Below are 24,629 nucleotides of genomic sequence, written 5' to 3'. Positions count from 1 at the left end.
TAATGGAGTACCGTCGATTGTACTGAGTCTACACAATAAAAAATGTGTACTCTGAAACTATCATTTTAATCTGCATGCCTTTAACTTTTTCCTCATCTTTCCCGTATTTCTGCTTTTGTTCTGTCCCTTGTTTGCATTCTTCAGGAGACTGTGTGATGGTTGTAGTTTTCCCACTCGTGTTTGCAGCTCTTTACCTTACAACAAGCAGCTTGACTGTCGTTAACTGTTGGTGTGAACTGGCTCGGTATGAATAAAAAGCTTCTAATTTAAAAGACTGTATTAACTTCCCTTTTGTCATATACAAATAATTTTTCTCTCTTTGAGTTTCAGGCTCACTGCAGCCAATAAAACAGCTGGTTTTACATTTCTTTACCTTCTCTGTGCTATTCATCTTTGAAACACTCCCTCCCTTACTCAGATTCTTTGCTGTATAATGTCTCTGGGTCTCGAGGAGCTTCGTATAGCTTGAGAAAATATCCATGATGATGTCGTGGCGATGTCATGTCAGGGTTTAATGACCAAACATAAACGTATTGAAGTGGGTGAGGACATTTGAAAGATGAGAACATGATCTTCATCAGGCACAGAGATAGATGTAGTCAAGTTGCATTACAGGAAATGGAGCCTTTTTGGAGTCTGACTCATACACAGTAAATTTGAAATATTTCTACTTGCTTCTAAAGCTCTCATTATTTTTTAATCTCCTTTTATAAGACTCTTAAACATCCTCTGGTGTTATGAGTAAAATACTGATTTAGTGTGCGGAGAGGTGTGCACCGCTGTAAATTAATGAAACATAAACGGCATCGTTTGTGTTCTCTGTGGATATTTAAAGATAAATATGTGCTGTAACTCACAGCAGGTCATATTATTTGTCAGATTATTTCATTGAAATGCTCACCACAGCTGTAATTTTAAGACTGAACAGTACTCAGCTGGCAGCATAATAAAATCACCGTCTTTACAGTTGTTATAAAGAGGGAAACTATCCAAAGAGGATGAAACTGTACTTTGTACTAAACTATAAATGAGTGTTGAGGGTTTCAGTTGACTCACTTTCTGAGACACCCTCAAGTGGACACAAAAGGAACTGCAGCTTTTCACAACAACCCCTTTCCTTCAATGAAGCAGCATCGTTGATGCTTTTGTAATAGTTTGTGTTTACTTCTGTGTTACTAGTGTGGACATCATGAGCTTGTTTTCTCATTTAAATGCTGTTCTTGTGATTCTCGGAAACAATCATGAGTTTGAGTGAGCTGAACAACACCATATTTTGAAAGCCCACAGTTCCAGTCCTGTGACAACATGCACACAGCATGCCATTGTGACTTGATCATTCAGACATAAAGCTGCAGAAAAGGCTTAATTTTAAGAAATATAAATTCAGTTTATAGTGGTTTCTTGTTTTGAACAATGAAAGCAAACAATAAAGGACTCGACTTGTTTAGGATACACACAGGAACTTTGTGTCCTTGTATAAATAAAACTTCCCATGCATTTAAATGTCTGCTGAGGTATTAAGAACTCAAATAAAATGAATCGCTGCATTTGGAGCTTACAGCCACTCAAGGTTATTCTTTATACTCGAGCTTTACATTTTATTTTACCCTTCCCTCAGGCAGAGAACAAGTTAGGATCCCACAAAATGAAACCGAGAAAAGATCCCAGATAATAGCAGATTAAATATGTTCTCGTGGGTACATGTATCATTTAGGGTTTTGAATAATGTAATGGTAATAATGATATGAATAATGTTGAATACACGATTTAGAGAAGTGCTGCCTCTGTTTCTGTTCGTGGTAGCTTTGTGAATAATGCAGTGGCCGCAAACCAAATGAAATGGAGCTCCTCTGGATTTTTTATGAGATGTGACACTAAATCCAGCCCATCTCGAGGGTTACATTTCATATCAACCGCTCCGTGTTCACTTTCTATATGTATGAAATAGCTAAAAGTAAAAAGTAAAGTGTGTGTGTTAGTCCCCATAGGGAAATAGTTCCTCTGCATTTAACCCATTCACCCAGTGAAGCAGTGGGCAGCCACCAATGCAGCGCCCGGGGAGCAGTGTATAGGGACGGTACCTTGCTCAGGGGTACCTCAGGGTAGCCGTTCAGTGGAGTCGAACCCCCGACCTTCCGATCATGGGGCCACCACTCTACCTACTGAGCTATCCCTGCCCAGCTAAAAGCCTCTGCTCACTTTATGCTCCAATATTAAATCTGAACCTTTGTTTTTTTTACTTTTGCAGGAAGGCTGCAGGTTTGTTTCCTGAATCGAGGTCAAGACTTTGCATCCATCCATCTATGCACAACAGGCATGATGAATGATTTATTTCCTAAGATGTTTAACAATATACACTCATATACATAATAGTTTAAAAATACACAGCAGTATATAATTCTGCACTTCATACTGGAAAAGTAATCTAAAAATATACCATATTCAAACAATTTTGGCAAACATGCCCAAAGTTAGTTTGGAAACATTTGGAAACAATTTCTTTTGTACATACTTATGCAATATCCTTGATATAATTTAGATCTGTAGAAGAACAACATAACAATATTATCCACCCCTTACAAAGGATAAGTGATTATGTTGTACATTTAATGTCTTACTTTAAAATATCATGTCATGCAGTATAACCACAGATAAACTGGCTTTAACTAAAGACTGACAGATTAGACAAGGTTCATACTGTATGTGTTCTTTTGGAAGAAAGTGACGTTTGCTAACAAATGTATAATGAGCATGTCCTTGCAAAAGGATGAAAGTATAAATGCTTTTTAAGGTCCTTTAATTAAGGTCCTTTTCAAAGGCCTACTTTGAAAATTAGATTTTCAAAGTAGGTCTGAGTTCATAGATACGATGCACCAAAACAGGCAGGCATCCGAAAATAAATGTGCGGTGGCCATAAAAGGAGAAGCTGCGGAAAATAGTATTACTCTGTTTTGCTGAAATTCCTCAGAGTCTGGAATCCAAACAAACAACCACACATCTCGTGAAATGTCCGGCACTTTATCGCCACACAAACCGCAGAAGCATGAGGGGAACATGCCAAAAACGGCTTCCTGGGCACAGGTGTAAAAATACAAAAGCCTGCAGGGTGTGCGAGCTGGCCAACAAGCCAAGTGTGTAATTGACAGCAGTGAGTCAGAGCTACACAATTAGCACTGCACCTGAGGGAACCACCTGGCAGGCTGTCAGCGATCTGAGCCGATGGAAGAAGACAAGGGCTCTGCAACGATCCCATAATCCACTAACACCGGGCTTTATGGGAATCAATCGATGATCAAATACTGTACAATTTCATGTGTCTGTTATACAAGTCCCAAAATCAAAGTTTACACCTGACATAAGTTAAATCTCTATTTTCAAATGATTTCAGTTTCTGAAAACTTGATTCCACTATAGCTATAAAATACATGCAGCTAATTCCCTTCAAAGCTCAAACAAGGTCAAGATCTCGCTGTATGTCCTCACTTTCATTTCCTTTCATTCTCTGAATATCAATAGGGGACAAAAACGAGCACAGGAGACAAAAAAGACAGATGAGAGCCAACGAAGTGTAGGAGAAGAAATGAGGAAGACAAGAAGAATGAGCGTGAGGAGCTTCTTTGTAGAGATGAAGGGAAGGAAACCTGTCTGCACACACACCTTTTAGACCATGACTTATTCACAAGCCAGTACACAAAAATGTGTGTTTGACATCACACAGACGAATGGATGATGATCAGACCTAACAAGCTAAGTGTAAAAAAACGTGCACAAAAAAGTTTGTGATCTGATTTTGAAAAATGTATTCATGCTACTTAAAAAAAGGCTGAATACAAGTTGCTTGATCTGGATGGATGCAAAACGAGTCAAGAGACTGACGGAGAACCACAGAGACGAGCAGCAGGAACGACAGTGGGCATCATTAGTGGAAAAAGGTCAAAGTGGGCTCAGGATGGGTTTGTGTAAGAACTTGTCATGGAGACGTGTGCAGGAGGGACGGCTGCGTTTGGTGAAGGCAGGTGAACGAGGTCAGGAGATAATGGGTAAAGATACAAGATGTGCGTTAAATGTGTGTAGGGGACAACAGATGAAAGTACAGAAGAAAAGTATAACACAGCTCGAACAAGAAGCAGACTCAAAGGTTGAAGATCTGACAGACCGCAAAATAAATGTCCATAAAACAAACCAGGCAGCAAAGGAGCAGGCAAAGGCCAAGAAACAGTACAGAATACAAAACCCATGTAATTTATGAGCCTTACAAGCAGCAGGCAAAAGCAGTGGTCAGAAAACATGAAAAATACTTAAAACATAATGAAATGTTTGTCTGGGAAGCAGAAAGTGTGTGGAACATGGTCATGGCTTCACAGCATTATTTGTATAAGGGGCTGTAACTGGCTGAAAACGAATGTCACAGAAATCTGGTGGGGAAACTGATATGGATGCAAGACAAGCTGAAGATATGACATATAGATGGAGGTCACTATTTACAGTCCAAGCTGGTCATCGGTCATCAGGCTGAAAGAGGTGGGGATGTAAAACTGTGTGCAGCAGCAGGTCTTTGTTAGCGGTAGTGCTCGAGGTATGGAAACAGCTTTTTAGCCCCAAATTCATGCAAGCCAACAGCTTCATTTTATCAGACATTGTGCAATGATTAACTGCCAGATGCTTATCCAATTCAGGGTCACAGGGGGGCGGAGCAGACAACCAGTCACACCTGTGGGCATTTTAGAATGACCAGTTAAGCCAGCACACAAACTGCATGTCTTTGGATTGTGGGAGGAAGCCGGAGTTCCTGGAGAGAACCCACACACACACGGGAAGAACATGAAAACTCCACACAGAAAGGAACTGGCCAGATGGTGGACTGGAACCCAGGACCTTCTTGCTGCAAGGTGCCAGACTCCATGCTTGATAGATGCTGATAAAGACCCTGCTTTTAGTGTTTGTTAGTAACGTGGGAACTTTGCACAACTTCCTCTGAAGTCCAACACACTATCCATTGTGCCACAGAGCCACGTGTCATCAATAAACCAGATATATAATTTCATATGAAGTTGAATCAGTTGTTTTATATGGTTACATGTGTGCCCGTTATATACATAGCATATGTTTTCTTTATGTGTTTCAAGGGATTAAAGAACTGGAAAATGTTGATTCATATCACAGGACCTAAATGTTTTAGATGTTTTAGATGTTTTAGAGTATATTAAACAAAAAATGTAAAATTTGAAGTTCATTTTGAAGTGCAGATCAGGCTGACAGGTAGTCAGTGTTCATTTGGTGGTTAGTTCTTAGCTCGAAACAAGCTCTGGCATGTTGGCGAGGCTAGATGAAAAGCAAACTGCACTAAAAATCTGTTTAATACAAATATGTTTCTCAAAGATTATTACTTTCTATTCATACTCTGTCATAAAATATTTCAGTCTACTTCCTCCAGCCCATCTCAGATACATAAATGACTGAAATTATGCTTTCTAAATTTCTAGTGTTGAGGATGATACATTTGTCGCTCTGCTGTCTGTGGCAGTGACACTGCAAGCTCAGCTCTGACTGTGAGCATGAGAGAAAACCTTTCTGATGTGATCTCAGCCTAAAAGCTCCTGCTGTCATCTTCTATACCAGATGATTTCTAACTGGAGACCCGGTGGGACAAAGTGACATTTGGCTGATGGAGGGAGGACAGAGGGAGGAAAAAGAATAGATGTGGAAGGGCAGGAGGGAAGTATGCAGAGGTGATATGACGGAAAGAGGGAGGAGAGAGAGAGAAAGGAGATGACATTACAGTGACTTTGTAAAGGTCTGTGCACTGAAAATGGGAGAAGGCAGAAAAACGAGAAAAGGGAGTGAGTTGTAAGAGAGGAAAGCTAATGCCTCGTCATCTCAGCAGAATATGATCAGCTGTCGTTTCCTCAAACCTTACTCCCTTCCTTCCTCATGTCTATCTACATATCTCTGTATCAGCTGAGTCAAAGAAACATCTTCTCATTCACGGCACTGCAGCAATCTGTGCCTCTCCTATCGCCCCCTCCATCCAGCTTTCTAATTTTCTATTCTACCTCTCTCTCTCTTCTTTAATCTCTCCTTTGAGAGCCAGGCAGGATGGTAATTAGAAAGCTAGCACACACACAAATTCAAATTCGCGCACCCACATATAGTTTTTCATGCAGACACACAAACACACACTGGTGGAATAGCCCAGAAAGCAAAAAAAAAGGAGCAGAAGAGAATATTAAATGAGGAAGAATCAATAGATTCATTTCCTGGTGCTGACTGAGGTTGATCTCTCCCTGGACCCATAATCCTTCGAGTGCATGAGTGTTTGAGTTTGTGTGTGCATGTGTGAGAAAGAGAGAGGGACAGTAAGTGAATGAGGTGAAGGAGAAAGCTGGTCAGGTTATTCCTGCCCCGGGGCAGAGCTGAAAAGGAGGGGGGAGTACTGTAAAAATACAACTTCCTCTCCCCTCCTCCTCCCGTCTATATTGCCTTGCCCACTGTCAAATTTAGATCTGTGGGATGTACTGAAAAACTATGTGGAGATGAAAAATAAATGAGATAAAACAGGTCAGAATAGGAGGAGACACAGAGCAGGAAGCCAGCATAGTTAACTGACTGTCCAGAATGCGGCGGCACGCCTTTTGACAGGTAGCAGGAAGTTTTCTTCCATCACTCCTGTTCTTGCTGGCTTGCACTGGCTTCCAATTAAATACCGTATTCAATTTAAAATATTACTTTTCACCTACAAAACCATTAATAACTTGGCGCCGAGCTACCTCAATGAGCTTCTCAGGATCTGCTACCCAAATTCTTCTGGAGCAACCTCGTTCTCGGCTGAAGTCTCGTGGTGACCGTGCGTTTGCTGTAGCTGCCCCGGTCTTATGGAACAACCTTCCTGTTGCTATCCGGACGTCTGACTCTATGCCACTGTTTAAATCACGGCTGAAGACTTATTTGTTTAATCTTGCCTTTCCACCTAGTTAACACTTGGTGTGCGTTGTACATTTTTATCCGTTATGCTTGTGAACTACTTTTATATCTTATGATTGTCAAGGTTTTTATAATTGATACGTGCCAGGTCCTTTCTCTTTTCCCTCCCATCTCCCTTTTCCTATTTTATTTTTGTCAAGCACCTTGGTATACCCTTGGTTTTTTAGTGTGCTTTATAAATAAAGTTTATTATTATTATTATTATTAACACACGGATTTGATCGTGCCCTGAAAGCAGCTTTCCACTCTGTCTAGGGTTGGGTGATATGTAAAAATTTTCCAACCAGCAATCGTCAGTCCAACAATCACCGATTGGGCAACATATTTGCGCATGCGCAGACTTTTTGATGGGTGGGGCAATGTAATCATACAACACAGAAGAAGTCCAAACATGGTCTCAACCCATCTGGAGCGCAGAATGCACAGAATTTGGACAAACTGCTGAAATGCGTTGACAGAGACATTTCAGGGATTTTTGACTCAGTCTCCAGATGGGTTAATTGTTAATCGTGTTAGTCAATCATGACGGCGAGTTAACGCTGACAGCACTAAAAAAAATATAAAGTCACCAATTTGGGATTTCTTTGGCTTTAAACCAGACGAAAGAGGTAAACCTAAGGATGTCACCAAAGTGGTGTGCCGCTGGTGCAGACGTATAGTGCGAGTCTATCTAGTCTAGTCTATCATCAATAGTTGATATATTCGTCCATCTGTAATCCAGCTTTCCTCTTCCCTTCTATCCTTCACTCTCCCACTTTGGTTGCATTGCTTCTTAAATTTTCTTAGTTTTCTTAAAATTCACAATCAAAGCAAATTCTCGACAATTTTGTTTTCAGACGAACAAAAAGAGGTCATTTGAGCGGACTGCCTAAGGAGCCAGAATGGGACACCTCCACGTAAGTGCTATTTGAACAGGACTAGCATTTGGGACCTCTTGCTATTAGTAAAACATGCTGTGGTCATCACTGATCAGAATCTTGTGCAAATCTGTCATGCCCATAATTTATAAAAGCAACACTTCCACCACTGATTAACATAGTTTGTCCAGATCACAGACATCAATCTCAAATCTCCGATCCAAATTAAAGGCTTCTTTTGATTATAAACACCAGACTGTATATAACAGAGGGAAGCGCCCACAGTGGTCTCATCCATTGCATCTCAGCTCTGCCTTTAAAGCTGTCAAGGTCACATTTTGGCTGGCACTTAACTGCTTACATGGCAGCCAATCAGAAGTGACCACATTTTGACAGGAGGATGGAGTGATTATCGGTAGATAATATTTTCACACCCAAGGATTCCCCTTTGCGTTCGCTCGTGGAGACTCATGAGCAAGGACACAACCTGAAGGAGAGAGAGATCTGGAAGAAGGACGAGATTGTAAAGCTGCTATGTTGGATTTTAAACCACTTCAAAGTCACTTTAAATCTCAATTGTAAATTGAGATTATACATACCTCAAAGTGTATATAAATTAATTCTTACTCTTCCTATATTTATTGTTGTTCTTTTGCACTGAATGGAACTGGAGTCTCTTTATATACTGTACTTGTCACGACCTGTGGGATCAGCAAGGCGCAGATCATCATATTCTCGCACTGCCTGTAAATACACTTGGTGAAGAAATTGTAAATAAAACCTTCTCTGTTAAATCGCAACTCCGGAGTCCTGCGTGTGGATCCTCAGAGCAACCCGTGACAGTACTGTAGATAGCAGAGATGACAGTAACGTTTACTTTGACTTTGAGATGCACAGAAGCCTGAACGAATGTTTGAACTTTTAGCTTCCAACCATAGATGTCAGTAATTTTGAGCAAAAGAGATTATCCTGCGAACAAAACACAGACCCACGAGAAGGTTACTAAAATACACAGAGGTCCCCAGTTTGTTATTAGCCCTGAGTAAACAGGTCTCTAGTCTAGGCCTCACTGAATATTCCCAGTATATTCCCTCATAGAGTATTGCACTAAATTTGTTGCAAGAGGATTCCTCTGCTCCATGATGATGATCAGGGAAACATCTCATTTCAGTTTTGCCCTCTTTGTAATAATAATAATAATGGATTGCATTTATATGGCGCTTTTTGAGACCCTCAAAGCGCTTTACAATTCCACTATTCATTCACTCTCACATTCACACACTGGTGGAGGCAGCTACAGTTGCAGCCACAGCTGACAGAAGCAAGGCTGCCATATCGCACCATCGGGCCCTCTGGCCATCACCAGTAGGCGGTAGGTGAAGTGTCTTGCCCAAGGACACAACGACCAAGACAAACAGAGCTGTGGATCGAACCGGCAACCTTTCGGTTACCAGATGAGATTCCCAACCCCTTGAACCACGGTCGTACTGTTATAGTCATATTTTATGCAGAATTATATTCCTGTGGATAAACTTTGTAATATTTAGTCTTGATCGCTCTTTTTTGTGCATCTTTTCCTTCTTCTTTTATTGCAGTGTGGGCTGAAGTCAGTCCCTCATGTTACTACTATGCTGCTGTAGCTCAGAGTTAAACTGGTTTACCAAAGAAGACGAGGGCCTGTGTTCCACAGAGAGCTGCTCGATGTAAGAAAAAACAAATCTGGTGAACTTTTTAACATCCTTTTAAAAGCGTGGAAATAAAAAATTGGAAAAGCTGAGGGGTGCAGCACCATTTTTGTAATGCATAATTTGTTCGGGTGAACTGTGCTCCCTGTGGCATGGGCAGCAATGATAACTGCAATGATGGTCACTGAATTTTACTGAACTTCTACATTTTTTATTGGCCCATTTGTCATGCCATTATGATAGGGCAGCAGAAGCCTAAAGGGAACAGCTGGTGGCTTTGGAAGTGTAGATCAATGGCTGGGAAAATCAATGACTAACCCCTCCTTTCTTCCACCATCGCTCGACAACTTCCACGATGAACTCCAGAGCTGCTGCTCCACAACTGGCTGACTGGAGTTAATGCTGTTCAGCAATTTTGGGCAGTTCCCAAATGTGAATATGAAGCAGGCCAGTGAACGGCAGCAGGCATGCTCCCACTGACTTTCCTTAGAAAGATAAAGGTTAGAAAAAGGCTACGCACAATTAGGATAAGCCCTTTGTGGGAAGGCTGACTGCATAGAGACTTTTCGAGTATGAGGGCAGTTTTTAATGAGTGCTCAGAAAAGGTAGGTAGAGGTGTCCTTGAATCAAATTTGACAGAAAATAGGGAAAAAAGTAGAATCTAACTGGAGGCAGAGAGATGAAACTCGGCAGCGCAGGTATTCTTATTGAAGGTGTGCGGAAATCAATACTTTTGCTGATGCTGCAGTTCTTATTTGCGGTCCATAAACTGAAGAAAATCTCTTGTGTTAGCTGAGGACCTGTCATAATTGTGGCCATGATGCCCGTGCATTCCTGCCTGGCTGCTCTGCCTCTGTCAGTTCAGTCTGCAGAGGAGGAGCAAAGTTCACTGTAGTCATTCTGAGACACTTTCAGGCTTTTTTATGAAACTCACAGTGGTAGAAATGAGACATGTTATTCAGGCAGCCAATCTTGAGCCATACTTTTTCAAATATACTGTGAAGCTATGAGGTGATGAAGAATCTCACTTTTCAAGATAAAAGGATCAACAACGAAAGCGTGATATGATTTGTTAGTGTGTGGTTACTGAGGCTTACATATCTATAGGACAGATTATAAAAGAAGATAAAAGGTTTCAGGAGGAGGTCTGGGTCATGTTACACATTGTAAGACACAACTAGTTATAAGATAGAACTGGTTAAGGTTAAGGATGAGATGGGCCCAAGTTAAGGGGAAGTTCACTCACATTACTTCCTTTAATTCAAAACAGTTCACAGCAATACGATTTTTAAGCAGATAAATGGAGCAAACTGCTAATTCTGCAAAACTCTGTACTATTTTCTTTACTTGTCCTGTGTGAGGCTCAACTCTTTAGCACATGCTATCATAAAAGATTTCGGTTTTGCGTCCTGTCTGCTCGTGCATCCTGCTCGTCACATCATTCATTCCCTTCAGACTACTGAACAGATCTATTTAACATAGCTTTCCATGTTGGAATCCAAAAGGAAAGACTCATTTATTTAATTCTAACCTGTTGAACTACCTAACCACAGTTTTCTGCATCACAGCAACAGCAGATTTGTTTTCTGTTGGATCAGAGAGCTATTGTCGGTGTACTGCCTCTGCTATGGTTGGGCAGTCAGCTAAACTCCTTCCCCACATCAAGACTCTGATGACACGATTCCCGGTTCACAGGTTTATTGACACAGGGAAAGGTGAAACTGTAACAAACAGTACAAGGCATAATCACTGTACTTATTCACCATGTACATATATAACGATGAAAATATATTAACCCAGTTTTTTAATATGTCAACATGCAATGTTCATATGAATTACTTCCCTTTTTAAGTCAAATACAAACATCAAATTATGATTTTAACAAGTCTTGCTATAATGAATGCCTCCAATTCGTTTGTCGTTCCCCTTTAACTAGCTCCATAAGCGATTGCTAGCGTAAACTGCATAAGATTGGTTTTATCATTAAACTTACAGAAAAATGAACTTACTTGAAAGAAAGTGGTCTATACATGCACATAAAATATAAAACAAGTCTATACATACCCACAATGCTACCAAAGGCATAGGATGTATGTGGATGCCACTGGATTTATCTGGCTAAGGCCACCATGCTGCACATGCCTTCTTCTTAATTCACAGACTTACTTCCTGTTTACCAACGACATCATGTCCTATTACAGACTACAGGTTTTAAGGTGGCACCAGAAAGTTACAATTGCATATTTAAACATTTACCAAACCCAAGAAAACAGTCTACCTTAAAAACTTTTGATATCAGAACAGTCGGGGTGAGGGATAAGGGTTCCATGCTTGTCGGCAGGTTTGGTCAAGAAGCCACTTTGGTAGGATGATGTGGTGGTTTTCTAACTTAAAAGTATTGTGTTTAAAGCCACTAATCATTGATGAACAATGAAAATGATGTGTCTAAATTAACACACATGGCATGCATACACAGTAGCTTGCACAACTTGCATTTTGGTAATAGATTCAGCATTTTTATTGCTGCTTTAGTTGTGCATTCATAGTTTGCTCTTATTTTTACATTAAATCTATAACTGACTCATTGGTGTTCAGCCAATAAGAGGTCGTGAGTGACAGCGATTACAACAACAGATCTGAAGTGCTGCAGAGCAGAGTAAGTGCTGCTGTGGGAGATGATGAACAGCGGCTGAAGCTGCTCTGACTGGCGGTGTCTGTAAAGACTGAAGCCAGACTGCAGAGGCAGGCCAGAAAGGGCAGAGTGGGCGTCATAAGTCTCTCCTATTACAGTGCACAGAGTGAAGAGGCCAATAACTCTGCTGGAGAGCTCCAGTTGAGTTATAAAATGTTTTGCACATAAAGTCAAAAGTATAAGTACTGCCACTGTAGCTGGAATTGGTGCTTATACTTCTGTCATGGACTCTAAAACAGATCAGAAAGGGAACACTGACTTCATATTTCATTGTAACAATAATCAGTATTTCATTGTGGCTGTGCATATATCTGTCATATTGGGGTGTAAATGAAACAGAAAAAAAACCTACTTGGTATCCATCCCATGATGCACCTGTATGGAGATTTGTGCACCTAAACCCAATGAAACAACTCGATGAAGTAAAAAACCACTTAAGTGAAACAGGAAACACATTTACAGTCTGCCTGCTTATTTCTGCTTCAAAACAACATTATATGTGAACATTATCTGGTTATATATTGGAGCAAAGCACATTCATGATTCATATTCATCATGGAGTATGTGTAAATTTAGATTCAGTACCTTCACATTATAGCATTATTAGGCATGTTATCTGTAATGTTACATTGTAACATGCATAACCTTTTCAGATATAATGTATCAAAACACTTGATTTGGTGATAGTAAATGATTATTTGGCTGCTTTAAAATCTCTTAGTGTTAAAACTGAACAGAGAAAGTTCTTCACTTCTTTACACCCTCTTGCATGTAAATCTGCTGCCGGCTCCACTCAACAACTGTAGGCTCTGAATGCCGAGCTCAAGAGAAAAACAACAGTTGGCCTAAAAGCAGGAGAGCAATTTTCTTTTACTTCCCTGCTAAGATTTTCCCCAACGAGCCAGAGAATCAAATTGTTGACCTTTAAAACACAAGAAGGCTGCATCTCTGTGCCTTCAGGCTGCCACAGCAGAGGGAACGTTAAGAGCGGAGAGGGCCCAGCTGTACCTGCTATAAATACTAGAAACTCAGAAAATACACAGGAAACGAATACCACCTGTCTACAGCGCACTGCTACAGACAACTCCATCAAAAATGGTGCTAATGAACTAAGTGACTCTTATGATTCTTTGCTTTTGTGTAGCTAACAGTAAAGTCAGGCACGATGTCATGCTGAACAGTCCCTTCTTTCTTCCCTTTTTCGTTCATCAGACTCTTCTACTTCCAGCTGCTCCCTTAAGGGTTACCACTGCATATCATTTGCCTCCATCTCACCCCATCTCTAGCATCCTCCTCTATTAAATCAGCCCCCTGCATGCCCTTTTCCAGTTCTTGCATACATCTTCTTTGTGGTCTTCCTATTTTACTCCTACCTGTTAGCTCCATATTTAGCCTTCCTTGTCTAATACATCCTGGTTGACCGCAAGTATTAAAACTTATCACAACCTCTAGAGCTTGTAGCTGCTCCCAGATGTAACCCCACTGCCACCTTAAGCCCATCTGTCACTCCTACCTCACCATTGTCTCGCTGTCCTCATACATGTACACATAATTCACACAATTGTGACCTCTCCAACATCGTGTTAAGCAATCTGGTGAAAGAGTTTACTGCCCTCCTTCCTACATATACCTTCACAGGTATGTCATCTGTACCAACCACCTGTCCACTCTTCCTCCTTCTTAGTTCTCTGCTCTTTCCTGCATCCATCCTCTGCTCTTCTGTTTTCTTCATCCATCAGCTTCTTTCCAGCTTGATCTGTCTGTCTAGACAATTGTTAGAAGTCCTTTTCTCCTTTCTTATATATATTTGTTTTTTGCATGATTTTAAACTAAGAACGAAAACAGCAGCCCAACTATAAAGATTCATCTGAGCTTTATTAAATATAAAAAAATTTGATATGTAGTTAATTGTGCCTAAAGTCTGTGTAAATATTTTTGCTTTCATATGACACATTTTGCAAATATTTATTTAAAAGACAAAGAAAAAATAGAAACAAAATTTGAATCCTCAATGCAGAATTTCACGACCAAGTGGATGATGTTGCACAGATGGTGTGCATTTCTGCAGTCTATATTTATGACATACACTGTTATGTTCAACTGATAAATTCCACTCATGGATATATTAATAACAATGGTTATTGTGAATTTAAGACTAAATAAAAGTTTAATAAATAAAGTTTAATGCATAACACAATCCATGATGTTTCTCTGACTATATTGTTTTTGTAACTCGACACATTTACAATCACAATAGCAACAGTTTTAGAGGTTACTCACAAAGATATTAAATTAATTAATTAGAGTCAAAGAAATAACAGATTACAATGATCACGTGTTTTGAGTCATTATTATATACTGCAATCCTCTTGTGGGTGGAGATAAAAAGAAATCAATCTGTTTGAGTGGGCTGTGGCATCTCGTTTAGCCTGCTGACATCAACCTGCCTGGCTTTAGCGCTCAGCTGTGAGCACAATGCTGTCCTGGTCATGGGGAAAATGATCACATCACCCCCACAGTTCAATCTGAAATTATGCGTTTGGATGCTAAAAGTGCTCTCTCCATTTGTAGGCTTGAAAATTGTCACATTCATGTCATTGGTGTCTGGTTAAAATGAGAATTAAGGCTGCGGCCATATTTCAAACTGTCATCTGTCACCCCTGGAAATGTTTCATAATGACCCTCAATTATGTATTCTGGATGATGTTGCTAGGTGACCACACTGGCTAAGTGGCTAATGGGATCAGCCGGTGGTCACTCAGAATTGTGGGCTTTAAGCCGGCCAACACTCAAAAGCCGAAAACTCCCTAAGAAAACCACATCTGGTGATTAAGATTCCATCATCGAGGATGGGCTGCTTATTTGCCTTTTTCCACAAAGTGTTACATAAAATGCATTACATAGATTCATTCATTACCATTTCACTATTCATCTCTAGTTTACATTGCTAAAATATAACTATTGTAGCAGGACTTGTTTTCCATCTGCATCTGCATCTGACTCTTTCACAAAGACATTTTTCGTTATACAAAAATAGTAAAAAATGTTTGATAGCCTACATTTTTTCCACGTTGGGGTTTGCAGCTCTGCTGGCGGCTGCAGCTTCCTGATTTCCCAGCAGGATGAGTCTGACTTCATCTTATCTTCCATTATCACTTCCCCCCCCTTTGTCTACACCTGTCTGATGACTGAATCATGCTGAGGAGCCACACTTCTCCATAAAGACCCTTGCGTGAATGTCTTTATTAGCAGTTGTTTGCCCTACGCTGGGTTTTTTTCTGTCTACATTTGAATCCTCCAGGAAATGGATTAAGGACCAAATTAATACCACTTATTGTGACAATGTCATTACACCCTCCAACTGAAATGTTAGCTAAAGTGCTGATCTGATATCTGCTGCCTGAATCCAAATCAGTTTCTCAGTTTACTCCCTCTTTGTTTCTCAGTGAACTGCTCACTTCCCCACACCTTGAACAGCCTCCAACATGGCGGAGAACATGCTTATAACTGCCCACTCAGGGATGATGTGTGTTTTGAGCAGTCAGACAGAAGAGAAATCGCTCTCACTTTCTGCCCTTACTTGTGGCTTGTAGCACAAACACAAACAGCAGAATGAAGCGGTGAGAGTGCACATAAACACAATTACTTAGCAAACTCACCACTCTGTCAACTTACACATCAAAACATGAACAAAACAACATGTCATACACTCTCTTAGAAGAAATTTTAGCTACTACCACACAGAGACCGCCATATGCAGCACTTCACACATGACTTCTAGCTACACAACAGCTGAACCCAATGCTAGTTGCTCATGAATGACACCCTGCATCATACTTGCAATCTTATGCCTCATGCCTACAGTGTTACCTTAGCACCCTGGGAGTCCAGAAGCAACCACCTTTCTGCTGAATGAGTGCAATGAGAAAAGTTGCTGGATACACGGTATGCAAGCAGTATGGTGACAGGAGGTATCGCCCTGGAGTAAAATTTATAAAGTGGATATTGGTGCCGTCAAAAAAAGCAAATGGATTCACAGAAAGGCAAATGAAAATCAATGGTTATGACAATTTGCATATTTGTGATCAAGAAACTGACCTCACAGCCGATTGCCCACCCTCCAACTCCAGGTTGACAAAATCCCAGTTGCTTCATTTTTCTTTTGCTTTCTACTTTCACCTCTGAGGTGAGAAGGCAGGTCTTCCACTGCTCTGATCTTAAAGCGTGTGGCCTTGTGTGACCTGGCCACTCTAAGATCTCTTGACGTTGTACTCTCCAAACAGACACCATGAAAGTCTCCTAACTAAAGTTGCAAGACCCTGCAGAAGAGACCCTGATTAGCTTAGTACACACCACTAACAAGGTGAAAAGGTTTAAGTTTAAGTTGTTCCTTCATCAAGAGCAACAGAACAAGTTTGCACAGTGCCATGAGAGCCATGCATGTCTTTGGAACCAGGCCTCTGGAAGGATAGCATCAAAAAAACCGAACCCTTCAGCAAGAACTAAAACCCTGAATGAGCACATCAGCCTGACAGACAGACATAATCCCTAATATAACAAACTATATTCAAGGAACGTATGTTGGTAAATCTGTGCAAATGTTGTTGTTTGATTGTAGGAATGTAGGAAACATTAACAAAACAACTGAACTGAGGTCACAAGGTTTCCATGACGTCCACTGTGACCAACCTGTAGTCCAAAAGGAGCTGATGATGTTGGGGCAGCAGACACAAAGACTCCACTGGGGTTTCTACACTGGACTGTTTTATTTCCCAGTTCAAGGTATTTCACTGCAAGGCAGTAATAAACACAGTAACACCCACCCACCCATCCATCCATCCATCCACCCATCCATCCATCCATCCATCCATCCATCCATCCATCCATCCATCCATCCATCCATCCACCCATCCATCCATCCATCCGCTATCTTTTTCTTACCTGTATATGAGTATATCATCTGTGGAACTGTTGTACTGGATCTGGTACATGCGCACTCCTGGTATGTGGTTCTGTGGAGGCCATCTAATGGTGGCAGAGCTGGACGTCAAATCCGACACGCTGACCCGGTGCTGGTCAGAGCGGGCCTGGCCTCCGCTGATATTGGATTTGATGGACGTAGGGATGTCTGAAGGCCCCGGGTCAGGGTCCAGCTTGGGGTCAAAGTGTGGAGAAGGGTTCACGACTAACTCGACAGGAGCAGTGGCCTCCCCGGCAGCATTGGACGCTATACAGGTGAACTTTCCAGAATCCTAGAAATCATTTAGAAAGATAAGAGAAAAGCCAACATTTATCCAAATTATCAACCCCATAAATCCAAATTATAATGAACATTATTTTTATAGTTATTTTGTTTTCATATAGTAATGTACGTTTTCTTCAATAAATTAATCAAAATAGGTTGTTTTAGTAAAAGCTGTCTGATATATATGTGCACCAAAATGCACATCATACAAATTTAAATTTACAAACCACGATTTGTTTGTTTTTTAACAGGCTTGAAAAAAAATAGCTTGTTTAGTGACAATCTTGTATCAAACCAATTTTAAATGAGTTACTATTCTGCAAAATGAAGGCACCAGAGCCAGTTACACTTCCTGATGCAGCATTAATCTAGCACATTTATAATAAACCTTTGCATATCTATATTCCTTGAAAATAAAAGTGCTTCTCTACCTTGACGGAGGCCTTGAGAATGTCAAGGGAACCATTCTCATAGCAGATTGTTCTCGATGTGTTTCCAATCAACTTCCCATCTGGACTGACCCAGTGTGTTGACGGCTCAGGGTCACCGATGGACTTGCATCGCAGGCTGACTTCCTGACCCTCCATTACAAACATCTTGGAGGTGTGGCGCGTTATCATTGGTGGCTCACAAACAAACTCCTCCTGTGAGGGGAGACATGAACTCTCATTTATCCAGAAATGTAATTCTTAGATAGATACAGCTAAATCGGTAAACAACAGATGGAACAGGTGAAATGTATCCAGTGGGATTAAAGTGCATCTTTTCATGAAAAACAATAATTTTTTTCTGCTTCTGCTAACACCAGCAGTGTATTCTTCCAACAGCAGAGTTGCAGAAGGACTTTGGTTGTTTGCACATTAAGATTAAGAGATCTCAGAGTTTCTCAGCCCTTGCATTATTTAAAACCCACCCACTGGCACCTAAGCCTGTGTAAAGCCAACCAAAACCCTGGTGGAGTATTACTGCGAGGCCAAGGAGGGGCAGCCGAGGCTTATCGGGGCTTACTCATCATTCCTACTACTCAGCAAGTCTCCGAACCTTTTTCAGGGTCTTTTTTTACCAGCAGAGATGATTGCTGACCTGATGACCGCTGGGCTGGAGCGTCAAATAAACCACTAGGGCCTTTCAGTCCTGTATTACATTTTGACCCTCAATTGCTTCTGTGAATCTCAGGGTAAAAGACTGTGTTTGAATTGGGGTGTTTCCCAGCGTGAGCATGTGAAAGTGTGAAAGTAGGAGAATGTGAAGTCAGGGCCTTGAATGAAAACTAGTATGAATACTCGTTCACTTGCCTTACAGAAGTGGATAAACAAAATATCCCGTTTGTCCCACTAAATTCAACTAGTACCAACTCCCCCTCGTTGTCTGAGAATATTTAAGCATCAGTCAAGAAACAGAGCAGATGGAAAGAGCAGCCGAGCTGGTGCCAAAGCAGGAATTCCCTTGCTGACCGACTGCTAATGTCTGACCTTTGTTGGAAACTGTGGAGGGTTTTTTGTTCTTGCAATGGCAAAGAGGCTATTAACTCTCTGAGTATTAATATGCCCACTCACTTTGGTGACACAGTGGTCTCTGGACAAACCTCTTCACGAGGCTAATCCTCTTAGAGTTATCATACAGCACCTCTCTCACAGAGGACCACAACTATTCTTGGTGAATCAAAGGTCTCTACATCATCCTCTTTAAAATGATACCAATTAATCCTATCTTCACCTCAAAGTGCACCTCCACTATTATCCAGGTAAAAAAAGTGCTTGGTATCAGCCACTTTAAGGGAACAACTTAAACTTTTATTGTTTTTTTTTAATCTGGTGTCCTCAGTTTTAACACCAGCAGCAACAGCAGATCTGCTCTTTATTGGTTTTTTCTGCCTTTTATAATATGATATTAATGCATTAATATACAAACATGAAAGAGAAAAAAAGTGTAGTATTATGGCCTTTCAGGTTGTAGATATTAAAGTCAGGTGTTAGTGTAGAAATACTCTTGTCTTCTGTCTTCTTCTTAGTTCAAAATGTATACGTGAAGTGAGTAGAAAGACTACAAACTGTCATGGATGCCTGTGTTCTCATACACCAATGACATCACAGCAGTTCTTTTGCTGGGTACATGCCCAAAAATGACACTACACTAAAATCTCGAGTTTGAGTTTCAACAGCTGCTGTTTGTGGCTCTGTAAAATCAACTTTTAATGCAATCTGCAGTGTTTTCAGCCAGAGATGTGCATGGCACATGGGTACCATTCTGTTTTGTACTTCTTACAAACCACCCTAACCTTAATCCTAACCCACTTTTTACTTCCACATTTCTTTTCGTTCCTCTGCTTAAGTTTAGACTGTAAGATATGTCACATCAACAACAACAAATCTGCCAAACTGACAAGACGACAGTAAAATTTAATGCTCAAAATGAACCAATCCTCGAACGAGGATACAAACAATCTCAAGCTTTTGGTAAAAGTATGTTTTTGTATTTGAAATCATATTTATATATGAGACCGTTCTTACTCCCAACGCGTAACATACTGACGATTTGTCACGTCCCGAGGCGTCCCATAAAAACGCAAAAGGTAACCTTCTGCATCCCTATGATACGCGCCGGTGTGGATGGAATCCAATAGAATGACTCTCCGGCAGTAACACATGTTCCAGCCGTGTTTTTAACCCTAATCTTAATCCTAACCACAACCATAACCTTATCCCTAACATTAATCATTAAATAGTGTTTTCCAAAGCGATTCACAATGAGAAAGTAAAATAAATGTACATGTGTAGATTCATTCCAAATGATTCTCATTGTTTCCTCATGTTTCTGAATACGACATTGGCTGTGTTGTGTGTTACGTTTTGGGATGAGAACCTGTTGTATATATATCTATATATTAATATATAAAGTATGCTTGATTTTAGAAGGATGATTCAGCTCAGCATTTCTCTTTTATGATTTACTGTGAAAAGTAGTAGAAGTATATAAATGTGCAATAATAAATACGTCGGTGATGATAATGGCACAGCTCATATGCTTGCTTAAATAGTGATTATTTTTACAGCTTTACTTTCAGGAGAAACTGTGCGTGCTGCAGTGAGCTATTGCAGTTTTCTAACACATCACAGTGTTAAATATAACAAGGCTAACAAGAGAAAGCGTACTTTGTTGGGAAAATGATCGGGACTGCAAACATACTAAATGACAGAGATGTGTTCATTGTAAAAGTAGAACGATTTCTGATGTTATGTAGGCACTGTTAGAGTTAACAGCTTTTATTTTTCTGCCTGTTTATATATATTTTTTTTTAAAAAAGCTTTTGTTCTATTGCATTGGTTTGCCTTTGTAACAAGTCTCCAGGGACTCTCCAGGGATGAAAAATAGCTTTGTTGCCACAGTCGCTGTAATGTTTATTTAATGTGTGGTGCCTCTGTTAAATAAACCAATAATAATACATGTATACGGATAAAAAACAAATATTGGGATCCATCTGTTTTAGTTCTCGTGGCCTCATTTTACTCTGTGCTTGATCACTGTGGCTCAATAAACCATATCCTGGGTTTTTGCTAGAACATAAGCCTCAACTTTTCCTCTACCATATAATATAATGAAACTCAGTCTTTCTAATGCATTTTTGCAGACCTAACTCCATGACTCCACACTTTCAGCAGAAGGTTCACTCGGCTGTGACACCAACCGTCTGGCCTGCTGATATGTCCTTGAGAAAGAATGTGATTATGTCTCCACTGAGAGCTTCAGTTAAAGCAGCAGAAAATCTAATTTTGCTCTGTGGTTTAATGGTTCAGGGCACCAAAAACACTGAATTACACAATTAATATTTAAAAATATATATTTTTGGTTTGAATTAAGGGTAATGGTGACTTGGAGCTCATTAAGTATGCCCTCCATGAGTATACACTTCAGACTGTTATTAAAAAAATGCATTCTTATAATTTAGACTCTAGAATCTATTACCAACAGTAGTGAGTTTGTTCTTACACAGTAGAAACACTGCAGTTCCTCTCACTGCCATGAAATGTTTAGAGCCTAATATAAAAATGGTTTTGGTCTCTATAATTAACTTAACCGTTTATAACAGCTCTATGAGTAGATTTGGATTTTTTGTAACTATTATTGTGCTATGGCCACTTCATAAGACCTGTGGCTATAATAAGCTGCATGGTGACAGCCAAAAAGCTGCAGTCTGCAACAAAAAGATTGACATCAAGGTAAAAATGTATCAACACTCGTAGAGGTTTAGCAAATTGCAAATGTTACATTTCTGACCTATGTTTTAATTACTTTGGCTTAAGACTCTGTTAAAAAAATTTAAATAAAATAGAGTGCTTTATGTTGCTTTTGCTTTAGTTAACAAACAACATCATAGTGTGTTAATTTGCAAGGTTTCAAAATGAGGTTTTAAAATACACAATAGCTTCAGCAAACCTCTCTTATGGTCCAGAAGTATTTGCCAGCCAGGTCTTTAGGTGAAGCGCAGGTCTCCAGATCGTCCTCTCTGGTCAGCCTGCGAAGCCAAACCAGCTCACAGTTACAGTGCAGAGGGTTCCCGCCAAAACTCAGCACCAGCGCTGTAAGAGGAGAGCCCTTCATCTTGGCGTACACCGGGATCCGCAGGAACAGTGGGTCTGGAGGTATTTTCTTCAGCTTGTTAGAGGTCATGTCAAGCCTGGTGACACAACACAGAGAGTTCATATTTTTCCATCACAGTTATTTTTCTGGCAGTTTTAATGAAAGCTTTGAACATTCTGGAGATTAGAAGAAGATCCATGCCCTGATCCTGACCAGCGGACCTCTTCAGAAACAAAATAATAATTATTATAAATGTGGTGAAAATCTATGTGGATGAAGTGGGAGGAGAGGAGATGGGTAGTTCATCGATCAGGTGGGTGGACATGTCCAAAGGTGAGATAGAGGGATGGAAGGAAGAGGAGAGAGAAAGGCCAACGATAAGGGAGAAAGTGTGGGGAGGGGAGCTGAACACGGCTGCACTCAGTCAGCCAGCAGTTCTGCTCTTCTGTCTTGTTGGATTGTAATTAAAAGAATCACACATTTCTGCAGAAGGATATTAATCTCAACAGTGTTTCCACACATTTTATTTTAGAAATAAAAGAAAAGTCTGTAAAGTTGAGAAAAATGTGTCTTTTTTCCCTCTCTGGCTGCCACTGAGGAGAAATTCAGTCTTTAAAAAATGGGCCGATTCAATCACTTACAGTTAAATAAAAAAATAAAAGCCACAATCATTTCAAAAAGCAAGTAAATCTTCAAACACACACAGAGAATAACCCTTGTATGTAGACGACTGCCTCCAAACCCAGTGTCATGTGATGAGGTGAGCCAGTATCTGTCATACACCAGTGGGCTCCTTTACCCCCCAGTATGAGACTGCCATCGCCTGTGCTGGAGGAAAATGGGCCTATGTGGCTCTCGTGGGAGACAGGAATACTGGTGCCCCATTCCTGTGACTCCTGCGACATGCAGAGTGACGTGGTTCCTTGTTTTTGTATTCACTTCTGAATCACATTTAGTCTGACCATTCACCCAGAACCACTTTGCTTTGGGAAAGCTTAACAGGAGCAACTTGCCCCAATAACATAGTTCTCAGAATCACTTTAGGATATAATTCCCTCCATTCTGTTAAGATGTTGATCCCTGAAGGGATCAGAGGCTGCAGCTCTCAGACAGTAAATGGTGGAGTAGTCTGGGTGGTGAAAAGTGGCTGCCCCAAGTGGAGAAGTTCAAGTATCGCAGGGTTTGTTCATGAGTGGTCATGAATGAAGGGAGAGTGGAGCAGGACACTGACAAATGTGAGGTGCGATAGAGATAGTTTGCATTTTCTCTCTTTGGAGGTTTCTTCCTGTTAAAAGGGAGTTTTTCCTCCCCACTGTTGCCAAATGCTTACTCATAGAGAATCAGTGTATGCTTAAATGTGCTTTATGGTCTAATTTGTATGAAAAGTACTATAAAAATGCGAGTCCACACCCGTACCAGCACTAGAAAATAGATGGTAAGAAAAATGGTGCACAATTTTTGTCCGATCCAACACACAGACTCACGAGTGACATCAAAGGCGGTTGTAGTCTTCTCACACGTTCCAAACGACATGTAGAAAATCTGAAATTAAAGCTTGTGACCGCATCACAAAGCGGCATCAGAAGGAAGAGACCTAACAACATACAGATATTCCATGGTGGCTTTTCCATCAACCATTCGTCGTCTCTGAGGATTGAATAGTAATTTTCCTCAGCAAAACATTGGGCCCGGTAATAACGCAGGAGAGTCAAGCTTTCACTGCTGTCAGCAACAAATACAGGAAAGTGTATTTCCCTCTAGAAGGTCCCTGCAGAAATATTCACCAACAACGATGACTTAACAAGAAGTTAATAGCTGCGACAGCAGCGCACAATCTGCACTTGACAAATTTCAATTATGTTATTTCATGTGCAGCAAGCTTGTGGTGTATTATTTGTGAGCGTGTGTGTGTGTGTGTGTAAAATATATGTGGAGGCAAATGTTCTCCTGTGCACCAACAAACACTGAGTAAAAAATGTGTCTGCAGGGCAAAAATATCTAATTGAACCTTTAAAAAATGCTTGAATATTTATCCATAGTTGCCTTTAAAACATCAATCAGGGACTTAAATGAAAATTGATTTCAGCTAATGAGCTTTAAATGCAATTTTTTTGCCAGTTGGGGGGAAATTACGTCACACATAAACTAGCTTCAGCATAAAAACAGCATTTTGATTGGGGAGCTGTCACTGGTGATTCATTGGCTTTTAGACAGGTCTGCTGTTGTGAATCACATGCTTGACTATGATGCAAGAGCATTTAGAAGTTTCATTCATTTTTTTAAAGAATTGTATCGTTCTTTCCAAAAAACATTTATCAGTCAATTATAAGATTTTCTGCAGTTTGGATTGGGACTGGAGAGCACAGAGCACTGCAAACATTTAAACAGTGTGTAACCAGCTCTAAGAACAGAGACATGGAGAAGAAGTCTGCCCTGCAGAGAAGTCCAGGTAACTATTTCAAATCCCCGTTGAATGAGGGCTGCAACAATTACGATCGTCCAATATTGACGTGCCTGCAGGCAAAATGCTGAACCTGCAGCTGCTCAGGTGAAGGTGTAATACAGTCCTGGTCATAGGGGGCATTTCTCAG

At 40.5% G+C, this 24,629-nt stretch overlaps 1 protein-coding gene across 4 annotated transcripts in view; it reads right to left on the bottom strand.

The window, feature by feature from the left end:
- Nucleotides 1–24,629, bottom strand: part of LOC146372860 (leucine-rich repeat and fibronectin type III domain-containing protein 1-like protein) — a 393,992-nt gene that overhangs the window by 27,137 nt on the left and 342,226 nt on the right. For all 4 annotated transcript variants that reach the window (XM_084950758.1, XM_084950759.1, XM_084950760.1 and 1 more), the window contains 3 exons: nucleotides 21,895–22,135; nucleotides 17,892–18,104; nucleotides 17,157–17,467 (listed from right to left, as the gene is read on the bottom strand). In XM_084950758.1, the coding sequence (XP_084806884.1) occupies nucleotides 17,157–17,467; nucleotides 17,892–18,104; nucleotides 21,895–22,135 (765 nt within the window). The remainder of the gene's footprint in view (nucleotides 1–17,156; nucleotides 17,468–17,891; nucleotides 18,105–21,894; nucleotides 22,136–24,629) is intronic.

The sequence above is a fragment of the Perissodus microlepis genome, chromosome 14 (assembly GCF_051167445.1).
Source record: "Perissodus microlepis isolate ML-2025 ecotype Zambia chromosome 14, ASM5116744v1, whole genome shotgun sequence".
Lineage (NCBI taxonomy): Eukaryota > Metazoa > Chordata > Actinopteri > Cichliformes > Cichlidae > Perissodus > Perissodus microlepis.
This window is presented reverse-complemented; position numbering and strand designations above follow the sequence as displayed.